The sequence below is a fragment of the Salvelinus sp. IW2-2015 genome, linkage group LG18 (genome assembly GCF_002910315.2).
Source record: "Salvelinus sp. IW2-2015 linkage group LG18, ASM291031v2, whole genome shotgun sequence".
Classification (NCBI taxonomy): Eukaryota; Metazoa; Chordata; class Actinopteri; order Salmoniformes; family Salmonidae; genus Salvelinus; species Salvelinus sp. IW2-2015.
In genome coordinates, this window is record NC_036858.1 from 16,164,041 (window position 1) to 16,180,372 (window position 16,332).

The window sequence follows — 16,332 nt, forward strand, 5'->3', positions numbered from 1 at the left end:
CCCAGTTTATAACAGACCGTATACCACAGGTATGACAAAACATGTATTTTTACTGCTCTAATTACGTTGGTAACCAGTGTATGAAGCAATAAGGCACCTTGGGGGTTTGTGGTTTATGGCCACTATACCACGGCCAAGGGCTGTATCCAGGCACTCCGGGTTGCGTTGTGCATAAGAACAGCCTTTAGCCATGGTATATTGGCCATATACCACACCCCCTCGGGCCTTATTGCTTAAATATCCTATATATTAAAAAAATGGTTGGGCTCCCTAGTGGTTAGGGGCACTACACACAGCGCTTACCCTGCCTATAGGAAGAGGAGGCTCTGTGCACACACACACACGCACACACACACACACACACACACACACACACACACACACACACACACACACACACACACACACACAGAGAGCCAGGTACGAGTTGGGTTACCCTTAGGACAGAGGGAGATGGAGAGATAGACAGCGAGCGGTAGGGAGGTAGAGAAAGGAGGAAGATAAGAAACAGGATGACAATGAGAATAGAGCAGAAATGGACAGATGAAAAAGAGAGGGCAGATAAAGAAATAATGGACGTTAATTAGACTCCATGACCTGAAAGCTGACGTCAAATTCATTTCCGAAATGTATTGTGCAGCTCAACAACTTTGAAGTTACTTTGAGATGATTTGGGTATGAAACGTAACATATGCTCACAGGTGGGACATTGACTTACTGGTTTATGATTAGAACATCCTAAATATTAGCAGTTGCTGGCGGTTACTTGTTTTGCAAAACCAATTGCAGTCTCTCTCTGACTATAGGTAAGGAAACAAATGTGTAAATGTGTAATTTGGCTGAATTATTCCTTTAATATCACTGATTGGCCAGATTCCAATCACATAGGCAGCTTTATACAGGTGCAAGTTCAAGGCAAGGTTTTATACTGTATGAGAGGCAGGCAGCCCAATTATTATATTTTTCCCCACTAACTGGTATTTTGACAAATCACATCAGATCTTTTTCAGAGCTGATCTGATTGGTCAAAAGACCGARTTGTGAAAAAACATGTCAGAATTGGGCTGCCTGCGTGAACGCAGCCCTGGTGTCCCAGGTTTGAATCAGTCCCTGATTAGAGAGAATAATGTCCCAGGGTGAAGTTTCCCCCAGGTACATATCTAGGATTAGCTTCCCCTCCGCTAATCCTAACCTTAACCATTAGTGAAGTAAATGCAAAACTGACCCAAGATCAGTGTATAGGGGCAACTTCACCCTACACTGAAAATCAGATGCACTGACTTGAGAAGAGGGGGAGAAAAGTGTCAATCATTTGTCCTGCTACTGACGTAGACTGACATCTAGTGGCCAACAGTAATATAATACAGACTGTGCTGGGAATGTAAAGCATCCACACCCACACACATTATAGTAACATAGAAATTGTATTATTAACAGACATTGGAGTATCCATATACTTTAAATATGCAGACATGGTTAAACAAAACATTACTTTCACTTTTCTTCAGTATCATGCACAACACGCTAGGCTACATGCTAACTGTGCACAGAGCATGCACTGTGAGTTCAGTACCCCTTTCATCAAAGTTACAAAAAAAATACAACTTCTTCATATCAAAGCAGATGAAACTAGCCCTCAATGCAATGGTCGCGATCCAGGCAGTGTTTAGTGCATATGCACTGTGCAGAATATCAGACCTCACAAAACCTGGAGAAGGGTCTTTCTTGAATTGCGTCAGGCATTTGTGGCCCTCGCGTTTGCAACCATGAAAAACACTTTAAAATGTCAAATAGTTACACATCGTACATGTTTTTTTGTTTATCTTGAACTGTTTATCAATTATAAACATATACTGCATTCGGAAAGTATTCAGACCCCTTGACTTTTCCCACAGTGTTATGTTACAGGCTTATTCTAAAATGGATTAAATAAAAGCAATTCCTCTTCAAACTACACACAATACCCCATAATGACACAGCGAAAACAGGTTTTTGAATTTTTTGCAAATGTATAATAAAAAAAAAACAGAAATACCTTATTTAAATAAGTATTCGGACCCTTTGCTATGAGACTCGACAATGAGCTCAAGTGCATCATGTTTCCATTGATCATCCTTGAGATGCTCCGACAACTTGATTGGAGTCCACCTGTGGTAAATTCAATTGATTGGARATGATTTGGAAAGGCACACACTTGTCCATATAAGGTCCCACATTTGATAGTGCATGTCAGAGCAAAAACCAAGCCATGTGGTCGAAGGAATTGTCCGTAGAGCTCCGAGACAGGATTGTGTCGAGGTACAGATCTGGGGAAGGGTACCAAAAAATGTCTGCAGTATTGAAGGTCACCAAGAACACATTGGCCTCCATCATTCTTWAATGAAAGAAGTTTGGAACCACCAAGACTCTTCCTAGAGCTGGCTGCTTGGCCAAACTGAGTAATCGGGGGAGGAAGGCCTTGGTCAGGGAGGTGGCCAAGAACCCGGTGGTCACTCTGACAGAGCTCCAGAGTTCCTCTGTGGAGATGGGAGAACCTTCCAAACGGACAACCATCTCTACAGTACTCCACCAATCAGGCCTTTATGGTAGAGTGGCCAGACGGAAGCCACTCCTCAGTAAAAGGCCGATGACAGCCCGCTTGGAGTTGCCAAAAGGCACCTAAAGGACTCTCAGACCATGAGCAGCAAGATTCTCTGGTCTGATCAAACAAGATTGAACTCTTTGGTCTGAATGCCAAGCGTCATGTCTGGAGGAAACCTGGCACCATCCATACGATGAAGCATGGTGGTGGCAGCATCATGCTGTGGGGATGTTTTTCAGCGGCAGGGACTGGGAGACTAGTCAGGATCGAGGGAAAGATGAACGGAGCAAGGTACAGAGAGAGATCCTTGAAGAAAACCTGCTCCAGAGCACTCAGAACCTCAGACTTTGGCAAAGGTTATCCTTCCAACAGGACAACGACCCTAAGCACACAGCCAAGACAATGCAGGAGTGGCTTCTGGACAAGTCTCTGAATGTTCTTGAGTGGTTCAGCCAGAGCCCGGACTTGAACCCGATCGAACATCTCTGGAGAGACCTGAAAATAGCTGTGCTTTGACGCTCCCCATRCAACCTGACAGAGCTTGAGAGGTTCTGCAGAGAATAATGGGAGAAACTCCACAAATACAGTTGTGCCAAGCTTGTACCCAAGCCGACTCGAGGCTGTAATCACTGCCAATGGTGCTTCAAAAAAGTACTGAGTAAAGGGTTCGAATACTTATGTAAATGTGATATTTCAGTTTTTTATTTATAATACATTTGCAAAAATTTCTATAAAACAGTTTTTGCTTTGTCATTATGGGGTATTGTGTGTAGATTGGTGAGGGAAAAAAACGATTTAATCCATTTTAGAATAAGGCTGTAATGTAACAAAATGTGGAAAAAGTCAAGGGGTCTGAATGCTTTCCGAATGCCCTGTATGCATTGCTTAGTTAGGGCAAGCAAATTGTCTTGTCCCAGTAGCAATGAGTAGAGTAGTAGTGACATGTTTTGGGGATTTAGAGATATCTATCAATTATTTTAAATGCTAGAAAGTAAACAAAATTATTTCATATATTGTATAGATCAATAAAAACAAAGAATGCTATTAGAATACTTTTATAAGAATGATATTAAAACCCATATAATATGTGTCCATAAGTTTTATTTCATTGGTGTTACCGCCTTGAAAATCACTCATTACAAAGATATACAAGAACCTTGAGCATTCCCTCCAGTGGCAAACTGTTATTGGGGGAGGGGTCTATATTAAAGAAAATTATTAGCTAATCACACCCTTTTAGTATGTCATACATTTGAGGATTTGGTGTGTCTAAATACCAAGTGTCATTGGTGTTAGTTAAAGTAAATAAAAACATTGAATTGTGAGCAAAACGATTCATCTTACCACTTTAGCAAACAAGAGTGATCTCCAGTGTTCTGGAACAGAACCCATGCTTTCATCTCTTGAGAACCGGTTATTATTTTTTGTTCCAAATAGAGTATATTCCTAATGTCTAGTGTAGAATTCGTAAGTCAGTGAAGTGATGATGCCTGTAATAGACTAAACACACTCCAATTCACGTCATGTCATGGTGTTCAGTGCTTCAACCCAAACCCCCTCCAGGTCCACCCTTTTCTCTCGCTCCCTCTCCCCACCCATGAAATATCAGTCGCTTCTCATGCCTGCACTTATCTTAACAATCAAACATGTAAACAACTAGTTTACCTGTTCCATAGCAAGCAGCTCAATTCCGTGCTTATTGGTGGAGTAAATGAATGAGTCGGAAAAAAATTGGGGGAAAAACACACCACACATCCCTCTTCTGGCACAAATGCAATGAATTCCGGGTGTAACCCCGCCCGGGAATCAAACCCATGTTCAGCGACTGTCAAGCCAACACCTTAACTGTTAAATTGTTGGCTTAACAATTGCTGGACCCAGGTTCGAGTCCCGGACTGGGCCACCCCTCAAATTGGCTACAATTTACTCCCATGGTTGGTTAAATTGACTAGTTCCCTTAACTGATCAATTTTTAGCTACAACTTCCGAGTCCATTTGAGAGAATCCCCTTAAGCAAAGTGAGGTGTAGAATTACTGATCTACAAATAGTATTCCCTGACAAATAATAGGTTTTGTGTGATTGAGATTCGCAGAGCCACGCCTCCCCTGGCTCAGGCGATCCCCTGCCAAACACACATGCACAACCAGACATTGATTGGTTGATTGATTGGAGACAGCTTGTGTCAATTACAGAACATTTCCTAGGATTTTCTACCTGCAACAACTAGTGGATAATGCTGGGAATACCGGTCAAATCACAGTGCCTTCATTTCCACAACAAAAAGCATGGACCTAAGGCGCAGTGCGCCTGCAAAAAACTACAATCTGGAACGCGCTCAATGATACGCATCGTCTTCCCTCCGTGGCTGCACAGCCACCAAGACTGTTCCTCAGACAGTGACGTCTGCAATCTGGAATTCATAAGGAAGTACTGTCTGGAACACTACCATTCAGCTTAAACACTTTAGAACTCTCTCTRTTTTTCTCTCTCTCTCGTTTTATTTCTCTCACCGTGTCTCTCTCTTTCTCACATGCATACAAACACACACACAAAGATACGCATACCTACACACACACACCAGTGGCGGTCAGTGCCGTTTAAGATGAGGGAGGACGATTTATTTATATCACAGCATATTGCATGACTCTCGTTCATATTCCATTCACCTAGTTCAATGTAACAGCGATAGGTTTAGGCCACTACGTGATACTAGAATACTTTTCCCTACACCCATCATGAGGCTGCTACAACCTAGCCTATGAATGAAAGTTTATAACGTAGCTGCACACAGGTTGAGAGACAAATTTGAGGCAACAGACAGTGACATCAATACCGCCTTGCACACTCTTGCCTGCATCCAGCTGATATWGGGTGTAATCATTAGTCCAACAGTTGCAAACGAGAGTTTCTATTGGACAAATTCAGGTATGTCTATCCCCGTTTTGTTCCGTTTGCTTCCGTTTAATAAACATTTTTCACCAGAATCGGCAGAATGAATTACACACGTAAACACAGTTCACTTTCATAGGAGCCACGTTGTAGTCCGCGCTCTCCTCCTCTCACCTTGTCCCTTCGCCTGTGGACTTCAATGCACAACAGTATGTGACCAGGCGAAAAAACCTTTCCAAGCCGAACCMCTACACACAGCCTACATCGTTGTCACCATATTAGCTAAAGTAGCGTCATAGTCAGCATAGTTAATAGAACCAACCCATTAGTAAACCCGCTACAATCACACAGTAATGTTAGTGTACAGGGCCCTGGTGGCAATACATTAGTAACACTAAAAGCTTACCTTGACTTGGAAGAGTTCCAGTGTTGTATTGGATAGTCATAGCCAGCTAGCTAACATAGCATCCCTCTGTTTGAACAGTGTGTTTCAGTAGGCTAAATTAGCTAGCTGCATTTGCTAACTAAGTGAAATTGAAAGTGAACAGAAAATGACAAAATCTCTCTCTATTTCTCTCTTGCTTCTCCTTCATTTTGGAAGAAATACATTTTTTCATACCTGTTCAACTATTGTCTTTCTCTCTCTTTGAGTCAACTACTTACCACATTGTATACACTGCAGTGCTAGCTAGCTGTAGCATATGATTTCAGTATTAGATTAATTATCTGATTCTTTGATTGGGTGGACAACATGTTAGTTCATGTTGCAAGAAATCTGATAGGCTGGAGGATGTCCTTCGGAAGTTGTCATAATTACTGTGTAAGTCTATGGACGGGTTGAGAACCTCGTGCCTCCTGGGTTTTGAATTGAAGTCAATGTACCTAGAGGAGGACTGAAGCTAGCTGTCCTCCGGCTACACCATGGTGCTACCCTACAGAGTGCTGTTGAGGCTACTGGAGACCTTCTTTGCAAAATAGTGTGTTTTAATCAATTGTTCGGTGAAGTGATTGTATTTAGTATAGTTTTATCTAAAAATACTAACTTTTTAAATGTTTTACAATTTACATTTTTATGAAATTCACTGAGGAGGATGGTCCTCCCCTTCCTCCTCTGAGGAGCCTCCACTGACACACACACACACATGAATGCAAGCAAGCACACACACAACTGCACAAACGCACGCACGCATGCACACGTATTTCYATATTTTCTCCACGCTCTTTATATAATAATTAGGAAACATCACTCTGGATCGTCAATCATCTTTTGCCACAGAATCTGAATCTCCTCTCTGTAACACACAGCGCTCTGTTATTCTCCCTTCTTCTTTGTCCTCCTTGGTCCACCTTTTTCCCTCTTCTCCTCGTCATCACGCTCCTCTTCCTCCTCTCCGTGTGGGACTCTCAGGTGAAGAAAGTGGGCAATTCTTCCCTCTGAATTGACCCTTGACCCTGGGAAGAGGAAGAGGCTATTGTTAAAGGTGTACTGTCAAATGTAGTTTGTTTTGCTTTTTAGCCAAATGTTTTTGTAGTAACTAACAGATTGCACCTTCGAGAGTGAGTAAAATGAGAGAGTGAGTGAGTGAGTGAGCTAGGGCATGTATTTGTGTGTGAGTGCATGCGTGCAAGCGAGCGATAGAGTATTTCTGCTGATACTCCTTCTGCGTTCCAATTCTCTACCCTTCAGCCTTAAGTGTGCACTTGTTCACTTGCTGCATTTAAAAATAAAGCACTGGTGTGAAAGTTGTGGAAACTCCCTCTATCCCATGCTTACACCAATCCAATGCTTTGAAATGGGTGAGTGTGGGGAGGGGTGCACAAGTGCACACTGCGTGGGACTTGGGGGACATAACACCCATGTTGTGCTTCTCTCACCAGTGGTGGAGACAGGGGATATATCCAGGCTCTCCTCACAGTCCACGCTTTCCTCCCCAGAGAAGTCATCTGTCTCTTCGGGGCCACAGGTTCCCAGAGACTTCATGCGGGCTTGCGCCATCCTCTGTACGGCTGTGAAACCACACAGACAAACAGGCAGACAGACAGAACGACAGACAGACAGACACAGGCACAGAAAAGAGGGTAATAGTTTTTAGAACCAAAACAGTTTTAAGATCGGCTATGCCAAAAATGCTAAACTGTACTTTAGTATGCAGCCACAGAAAGAAATGGACGGACAGACAGATCGGGACACGAGACTTAATGCAAGGCTTCAGGTATTGCTAATAGTAAATATACTATATTATAAGGAACGGGTCATGTGAGCGAGCATGTGTGTGATGTTGCCTGTCTGCACTGCAGCTGTGTGCACCATCCTATAATCCTGGATGATCCAGAGCAGTGGAGACTCACAGCTGTCTCTGCCCCTAATCTCACAACACCCACACGTTCACACACACATTCACTTACACACACACGCACACACACAAACAAACCCAACACACACACCTCATGATTAAGCCATTTCCACTTAAAACCCTTTCAGTCAAGATGGATATAGACTAATCCCAGGCCAGAAAACATGTCTACAGACAGGAAGTGGTTTCCTCAACTCTCCCCAATGCTTTATGGGTCACTGATTACATAATAAGATGATGGATAGTCAACCTACCTTTGAGTGATGGAGGCTGGTACACATGCGCATTGATTTTCTTGGTGAGGACGCCATTTTCCCCAATGACCCACTATGCGGGTAAAGAGAAAAACAATGTAAAATCTACAAAGGTGCACTATTCCCTATGTAAGGCACTACTGGCCAAAAGTAGTGTGCAATATAGGGATCAGGGTGCCATTTAGGCTGCATCAGACTAACTCACTGCACATCCAACATATGGCATAAGAAAACAGTGCCTTGCCCTCAAATGAAAACCACAACAGATTGTCACATAATACAATGGTCTTCATACCTGGTTCTTGAGAGCCACAAAGTGTGCAGACTTTAGTTACAGTCCAACATTGACAAACCTGATTCAAGTAATCAGTCTTGATAAGACATGTACAGATGTAGGATCTTCATTTGATCACCCTGTTGCAGTAGAACCTTCCTGCAATGCAGGAATATGAAAACTTGTAGTGTATTTGAGGTTTAAAAAAGGCTTCTGACGTTTGTAATTTCCACTTTGAAATTTCAGACTTGATTTTCCCTTACGGTAAATGTATCAACCACTACAGAAATGCCCATAGAGTCGATGTGCGTGCTCACAGAAATCTAATTAGCATAATACAAAAATCCCCATCAAAATCCGTTTTAAGATGCAGAAACCTTTTTGCATGGGCTGCGCCTCAATCCACCACATCCGCCATTGCGGTGGAAGGTGGCCGAACTACAGTGGTGTTCGTCAGACCTTGAGAAATCCCCCCCCCCAAAAAAATTATTCTCACGAAAACAAATGGTTTGGCCTACAAAACTAATATGACRAATATGGAAAGATAAGACTCTCACGAACACGATGGTGTCCATTTAGCCCGGTACTAGTGTAAAACATTCATGGAAGTGTATATGGAAGTAGTTTAGTGGCCAAATTTTTTATTTTAATATGGGTAAATGAATAGCAAATAATACTTCCTGATCTTTCTTATACCTCTCAGATATAGGACAGACACTTTAAAACATAACTTATTTTGATGTATTTTTCCACTATCTGTTATTCCATGTGTGAATCAGTTATTCAAAGTGTTTCTATGGGCTAAATGGGCCCTAAAATTCATAATCAAATAGCTAAATGATCTTAAAACAATTCCATATGTTAGTTTAGTAGAACCCCCCCCCCGCCTCCTGTTTTAGATTCAGGATTATTTTCCTGTTGTAGCAAATTAAGATCCTACATCTGTACAAGTTTTAACAGGCGTGATAGAGCTGGGCTTGATCAAAAATCTTGCACAACTCATTGCTCTTCAGGACAAGGGTTGGGGGGACCACCGCTGACATAATGTAATTGAATGCTGTGGTTAGTACTTCAAGGACTGCATGTAGGTTTAGTGGTGTGATAGTTCTTGCAGACATTTAAGGTGATGCTGTTTTACCTGGTGATTGTCGTTTTCCTCCTCAGGAGACGGTTGGTCTGTCAAACGGAATAGCGTAGCGGGTGTTGGTCTCCGCCTCCGAATCTGAACAAAAGTGAAAGCATTTGTTTGGATTCAATCTCTCAAACTGCTTACGGGTGAATCCTAACTTCCACCTCATTCCAATTTTCATTTAATTGACAATGCATGACCAAGTGAAAATTTGAGTGACCAACTATTGTTCTGTAGTAGCGAACGAGACAAGGCATGCCAGCCCGTGATGTAACACTATTCAGAAATTTGGGCCCTGGATTACATCATGTTGAAAATGCACGTCCTGTTTTATGAGTCTTGCTGGGATCGAGATAGCCGGATTACAGTTCCCTCCACTATTTTGCTTTATTTCCTTATCCTCAGCCTCTATAATCTTGTGCTTTTTCCACCACAGCCTAATCCTGGCTGTTCCTTCCCTCATCTGATGCACTTCCAGTTCTCTTCACAAATACTCTTGGACAATCTTACAGCCTCTCCCCCTGCTCTTTAGCCAGACAGGCAGACAGACAGTCAGTCAACTCTCATCCACTCATTTCAAGTCCAGTCTAGATCCATTGCTGTCTCACTTGCCTGCTGCATCTCCCTCCCTCATACATGCCGTATCCACTGACTCTCCTCCTGACCTGGCCCAGGGGAAGAGCTGGTGGAGGAAGGAGAGTACACATAAAAAAATACTTATACTATGGTCTAAATACTCTAGTGTTATTACATTTATATACTACAGTATTCATTGTAGTGTTTTTGCAGACATGACTGTAGTATACTGTARTTACCATAGTGTTTTTGCGGACATGATGTCACGTTCCTGACCTTATTTCCTTTGTTTAGTCTTTGTTTAGTTGGTCAGGACGTGAGCTGGGTGGGTGTAGTCTATGTTATGTGTTTCTTTGTTTAGGTTTGTCTAATTGGCCTGATATGGTTCTCAATCAGAGGCAGGTGTTTTACGTTGTCTCTGATTGGGAACCATATTAAGGTAGCCTGTGTTCAATGTTTGTTTGTGGGTGATTGTTCCTGTTCGTGCGTTCATGTGTTTTATGTTCTCAGGTTCAGGACTGTAGCTTCGTAGGTTTTCGTCTGTTTATTGTTTTTTGTTCGTATTGAAAAAGGTGTTCCAATAAATATGGAAACGTACCACACTGCGCTTTGGTCCTCCTCTCCTTCTACCGACGAAAGCCCTTACACATGACTAGTATACTGTAGTGTTTACTGTAGTGTTTTTGCAGACATGACTGTAGTTTATGGTAGTGTTTGAGGACATTAATGTAGTATTTACTGTAGTGTTTTTGCAGACATGACTGTAGTATACTATAGTGTTTACTGTAATGTTTTTGCAGACATGCCTGTAGTATTTACGCAGACATGACTAGAATACTGCAGTGTTTTTGCAGACATGACTGCAGTATTTACTAAAGTGTTTTTGAGGACATCAGTAGTATATTGTAGTYACACCTGCCGACTAGGGTTAGCTAAAATGGCACAACTACCAGACTACGCCTACTGTTTAGTGAGGGAACACCTCAACCAGAATAGAAGACCGTTCGTGATAGACTGAGTATTGAGTTGGGTCAACAGTTCTGAGCAATGCAACGGACCAGACAACACATTAGCAAATATACATATTTTTTATTACAATTCTAACATCTAAATGTTACACAGGTTCTAGGCCCATTAAAGGGAAACTGTCACACCCTGATCTGTTTCACCTGTCTTTGTGCTTGTCTCCACCCCCCTCCAGGTGTCGCCCATCTTCCCCATTATCCCCAGTGCATTTATACCTGTGTTCTCTGTTTGTCTGTTGCCAGTTCATCTCGTCAAGCCTACCGGCGTATTTTTCCCGTGCTCCTGTTTTTCCTAGTCTTTGTTTTCTAGCCCTCCCGGTTCCGAACTTTTCTGCCTGCCCTGACACTGAGCCCGCCTGCCTGACCTTTCAGCCTGCCCTGACCTTGAGCCTGCCTGCCGCCCTGTACCTTTCGGACTCCGACCTGGTTAATGAACTTCTGCCTGTCCTCGACCTGCCTATTGCCTGTCCCTTGTATTTTAATAAATATCAGAGACTCAAACCATCTGCCCCCTGTGTCTGCATGTGGGTCTCGCACTGTGTCGTTATAGAAACAGCACAGAAGCAGATAAAGAACAAGCAGAGTTTATTAAAGTTTAGAGGATTAGGTTTGTGTGTTTGACAGATAACACACATTAACAAGCGTACACCAAAATTACTTCTTAGATCAGCTACTTCTACTAGATAGCTTTCTGAAAGTGATTTCACAGAAATTCAGCTAACCAAGCTCACAAGATGACCAAAAACTAAGACAAATACTGTACTTCCGATGGTGGAAAAGAAAGAACAGTTAACCACCACATTTTTTTTACACTGTCGCTACTCGCTGTTTATTATCTATGCATAGTCATGTACATATGCATGTACATATTACCTCAACTAACCTGTACTCCCATACATTGACTCGGTACCGGCGGTACTCCCGGTATATCGTACTACACTGGCTCTGATGCTCGTCGGATGTGGCAGGGCTTGCAAACCATTACACACTACAAAGGGAAGCACAGTCGAGAGCTGCCCAGTGACACGAGCTTACCAGACGAGCTAAACTCATTCTATGCTCGCTTCGAGGCAAATAACACTGAAACATGCATGAGAGCACCAGCTGTTCCAGAAGACTGTGTGATCACGCTCTCCGCAGCCAATGTGAGTAAGACCTTTAAACAGGTCAACATTCACAAGCCGGCCTCCCGGGTGGCGCAGTGGTCTAGGCTGTGCCACCAGAGACTCTGGGTTCGCGCCCAGGCTCTGTCGCAGCCGGCCGCGACCGGAGGTCCGTGGGGCGACGCACAATTGCCTAGCGTCGTCCGGGTTAGGGAGGGTTTGGCCGGTAGGGATATCATTTTCTCATCGCGCTCTAGCGGCTCCTGTGGTGGGCCGGGCGCAGTGCACGCTAACCAGGTCGCCAGGTGCACGGTGTTTCCTCCGACACATTGGTGCGGCTGGCTTCCAGGTTGGATGCACGCTGTGTTAAGAAGCAGTGCGGCTTGGTTGGGTTGTGTTTCGGAGGACGCATTGCTTCGACCTGTCGCTCTCTCCGAGCCCTACGGGAGTTGTTTAGCGATGAGACAAGATAGGAACTACTAACAATTGGATACCACGAAATTGGGGGAAAAAATAAAAAATAAAATAAACATTCACGTTTACTGCGAGCATGCCCTGACCAACTGGCAAGTGTCTCAATTACATTTTCAACCTCTCCCTGTCGAGTCTGTAATACCAACATGTTTTCAGCAGACCACCATAGTTCCTGTGCCCAGGAACACTAAGGTAACCTGCCTAAAGACTCTACTGACCCGTAGCACTCACGTCTGTAGCCATGAAGTGCGTTGAAAGGCTGGTCATGGCTCACATCAACACCATCATCCCAGAAACCCTAGACCCACCCAATTTGTATACAGCCCCAACAGAGCTACAGATGATGCAATCTATATTGCACTCCACACTGCCCTTTCCCACCTGGACAAAAGGAACACCTATGTGAGAATGCTATCATTGACTGCAGCTCAGCGTTCAACACCATAGTTGCCCTCAAAGCTCATCAATAAGCTAAGGACCCTGGGACTAAACACCCCCTCTGCAACTGGATCCTGGACTTCCTCACAGGCCGCCCCCAGGCGGTGAGGGTAGGTAACAAACACATCTGTCATGCTGATCCTCAACACGGCGCCCCTCATGGTGCTCTCAGTCCCCTCCTGTACTCCCTGTTCACTCATGACTGCACGGCCAGGCACGACTCCAACACCATCATAAAGTTTGCCGATGACACAACAGTGGTAGGCCTGATCACCGACAACGACAAGACAGCCTATAGGGAGGAGGTCAGAGCTGGCCGTGCCAGGACAACAACCTCTCCCTCAGTGTGATCAAGACAAAGGAGATGATCATGGACTACAGGAAAAAGGAGGACCGAGCACGCCTCCATTCTCATCGACGGGGCTGTAGTGGAGCAGGTTGAGAGCTTCAAGTTCCTTGGTCATCACCAACAAAGGAACATGGTCCAAGCACAACAATACAGTCGTGAAGAGGGCACGACAAATCGATTCCCCCTCAGGAGACTGAAAAGATTTGGCATGGGTCCTCAGATCCTCAAAAGGTTTTACAGCTGCACCATCGAGAGCATCCTGACTGGTTGCATCACTGCCTGGTATGGCAACTGCTCGGCCTCCGACCGCAAGGCACTACAGAGGGTAATGCGAACGACCCAGTACATCACTGGGGCCAAGCTTCCTGCCATCCCGGACCTCTATACCAGCCAGTGTCAGAGGAAGGCCCTAAAAATTGTCAAAGACTCCAGCCACCCTAGGCATAGACTGTTCTCTCTGCTACCGCACAGCAAGCGGTACCGGAGCGCCAAGTCTAGGTCCAAGAGGCTTCTAAACATCTTCTACCCCCAAGCCATATGACTCCTGAACATCTAGTCAAATGGCTACCGAGACTATTTGCAGTGCCCCCCCCTCTCACGCCCTCTTTACACCACTGCTACTCTTGTTGTCATCTATGCATAGTCACTTTAATAACTTTACTACATGTACATACTACCTCAACTAACTGGTGCCCCCACACATTGACTCTGTATCGGTACCCCCCTGTATATAGTCTCGCTATTGTTATTTTACTGCTGCTCTTTAATTACTTTTATCTCTTACTCTTACCTGTATTTTTTTGAAATTGCATTGTTGGTTAGGGGCTCATAAGTAAGCATTTCACTGTAAAGTCTACACCTGTTGTATTCGGCATGTGACTAATAAAATGTGATTTGATATAGGCTCGTTATTGTTGTTTTATTGTGTTACTTTTTCTACTTTAGTTTATTTATTTAGTAAACATTTTCTTAAAACTGCATTTTTGGTTAAGGGATTGAAAGTAGATAGTAAACATTTCACACACACACACACACACACACACACACACACACACACACACCACACCACACACACAACATCACACACCACACACACACCACACACATCCACACCCACATCACACACACACACACACACACACACACACGACGATCACACAACACACACACACGGCCGCTTCCATGTACAAAGCCCTCACTTGAACATGACAAACGGGTGCTTTTATACACTTCCTGCATGTCCTCCCCTAATAAGGGTGCCCAGGGAAACACTGACCAAAAGTTTGTTTCCTAGCCTGTCACACAATATTTTTCAATGACAAGATTGTAACTGATTGACGTTTAGGTTGTGGTGATGCCCATCTACTGTGGGAATCCAGTTAAAGTGCAGGCGGAGTCTTTATAGAGTCTTTATAGAGTCAGGTAATGGAGATGATACATAGCAGGGAATGATTGACAGTTGACATGAAACTTGTCTTGAATTGAAACTTGATTGGCTTTGTATGGAGTATGGTTTATCTAAAAGGAGACACAGAAAGGTGACGATAACAGTCAAAAACAACAATGAATATATTTAATGGAAATAATCCATGTCAAAATGCAAATTAAATAAGCATATAAATGGGTAAAGCTATATAGCAGGTGTTACTACAAAACACTAGTTATGTCCACAAAAAACGTACAGTTTACTACAGTCATGTCCGGAAAAATACTACAATGAATACTACCGTATACTAGACATGCCCGCAAAAACAATGATTCTATTTGAACCCAGTTGACTCAGCTCTTTCTGTTATTATCATCTTTGAGTGATTCTAATTGAACCCAGTTGACTCAGCTCTTTATTTCTGTCTCACCAGAGGGTATAACGACAGGAGGGTCATTCTTACAATACGGTGCCTTTGTGTCCCATAACATGTTAACACATACACTACCGGTCAAAAGTTTTGTATGTAGTATGTTAGACATGTCCGCAAAAACACTACAGTGAATACTACAATAAAGTCAGCAGAAACACTACAATGATTACTAGTAGTATATACATTTACTTTGTCCATAGTATACATTTGTATTTCTTCATGTGGGTTAGCTGTAAACGTGTAACATGTTTAAACTAGGACCACAACGGTAATTATTCTCAACAAATGTCTAAATGCATTGTATCCACATTTGCGGTTGTACTGTGTTTTTAAATAGTCAAATAAAACAAATCAAGGGATACTACAGTGTGGAGTATACTATACAATTCTATAGTAAGCACTTCATGATCGAAGGGGAACCTCAGGAAATCCTTGGCAGGAGCTCCCCGAGGACAGTACATTCAAATCAAAACAGCATTGACCAAGCTAGCTAGCAGTCCAATCGATCAAAAAAATCTAAAGTAAGCATTACAGTGTGAAGTATAGTATTCTACACAGTATACTTTCTAAAGTAGGCACTACATGATCAAGGGATATTACAGTGTAGTATAGTATTCTACAGGATACTCAAAAAATATTATAGTAAGCAATACACGATCAAGTGATACTAAAGTGTGTAGTGTATAAGTATCCAATATACTACAAAATTCTATAGCAAGCACGACATGATTGAAGGATATTACAGTGTGTCGTATAGAATTCTCCAGTATACTACAAAATTCTATAGTAAGCACTACATGATCGAGGGGGATATTACAGTGTGTAATATAGTTGTAACGATGTACGCTGAGAAACACAAACAACGCACTGACATGAAACAGAGTCAATAACACCTGAGGAAAGAACCAAGGGGAGTGACAGATGTAGGGACGATAATCAAGGAGGTGATGGAGTCCAGGTGAGTGTCATGAGGCGCTGGTGCGTGTGACAGGTGTACGCAATAATCAGCAGCCTCGTGACCTAGAG

The 16,332-nt window shown here is 43.1% G+C and overlaps 1 protein-coding gene across 1 annotated transcript in view; it reads right to left on the reverse strand.

Moving 5' to 3' along the window:
• Positions 1 to 834: 834 nt before the first annotated feature.
• Positions 835 to 16,332, reverse strand: part of LOC111977583 (protein phosphatase 1 regulatory subunit 1B) — a 38,966-nt gene continuing 23,468 nt past the window's right edge. The window contains 4 exon segments of the mRNA XM_024147627.2: positions 835 to 6,923; positions 7,347 to 7,478; positions 8,080 to 8,152; positions 9,492 to 9,575. Coding sequence (XP_024003395.2) covers positions 6,784 to 6,923; positions 7,347 to 7,478; positions 8,080 to 8,152; positions 9,492 to 9,575 — 429 coding nt within the window. The 3' untranslated portion in view covers positions 835 to 6,783.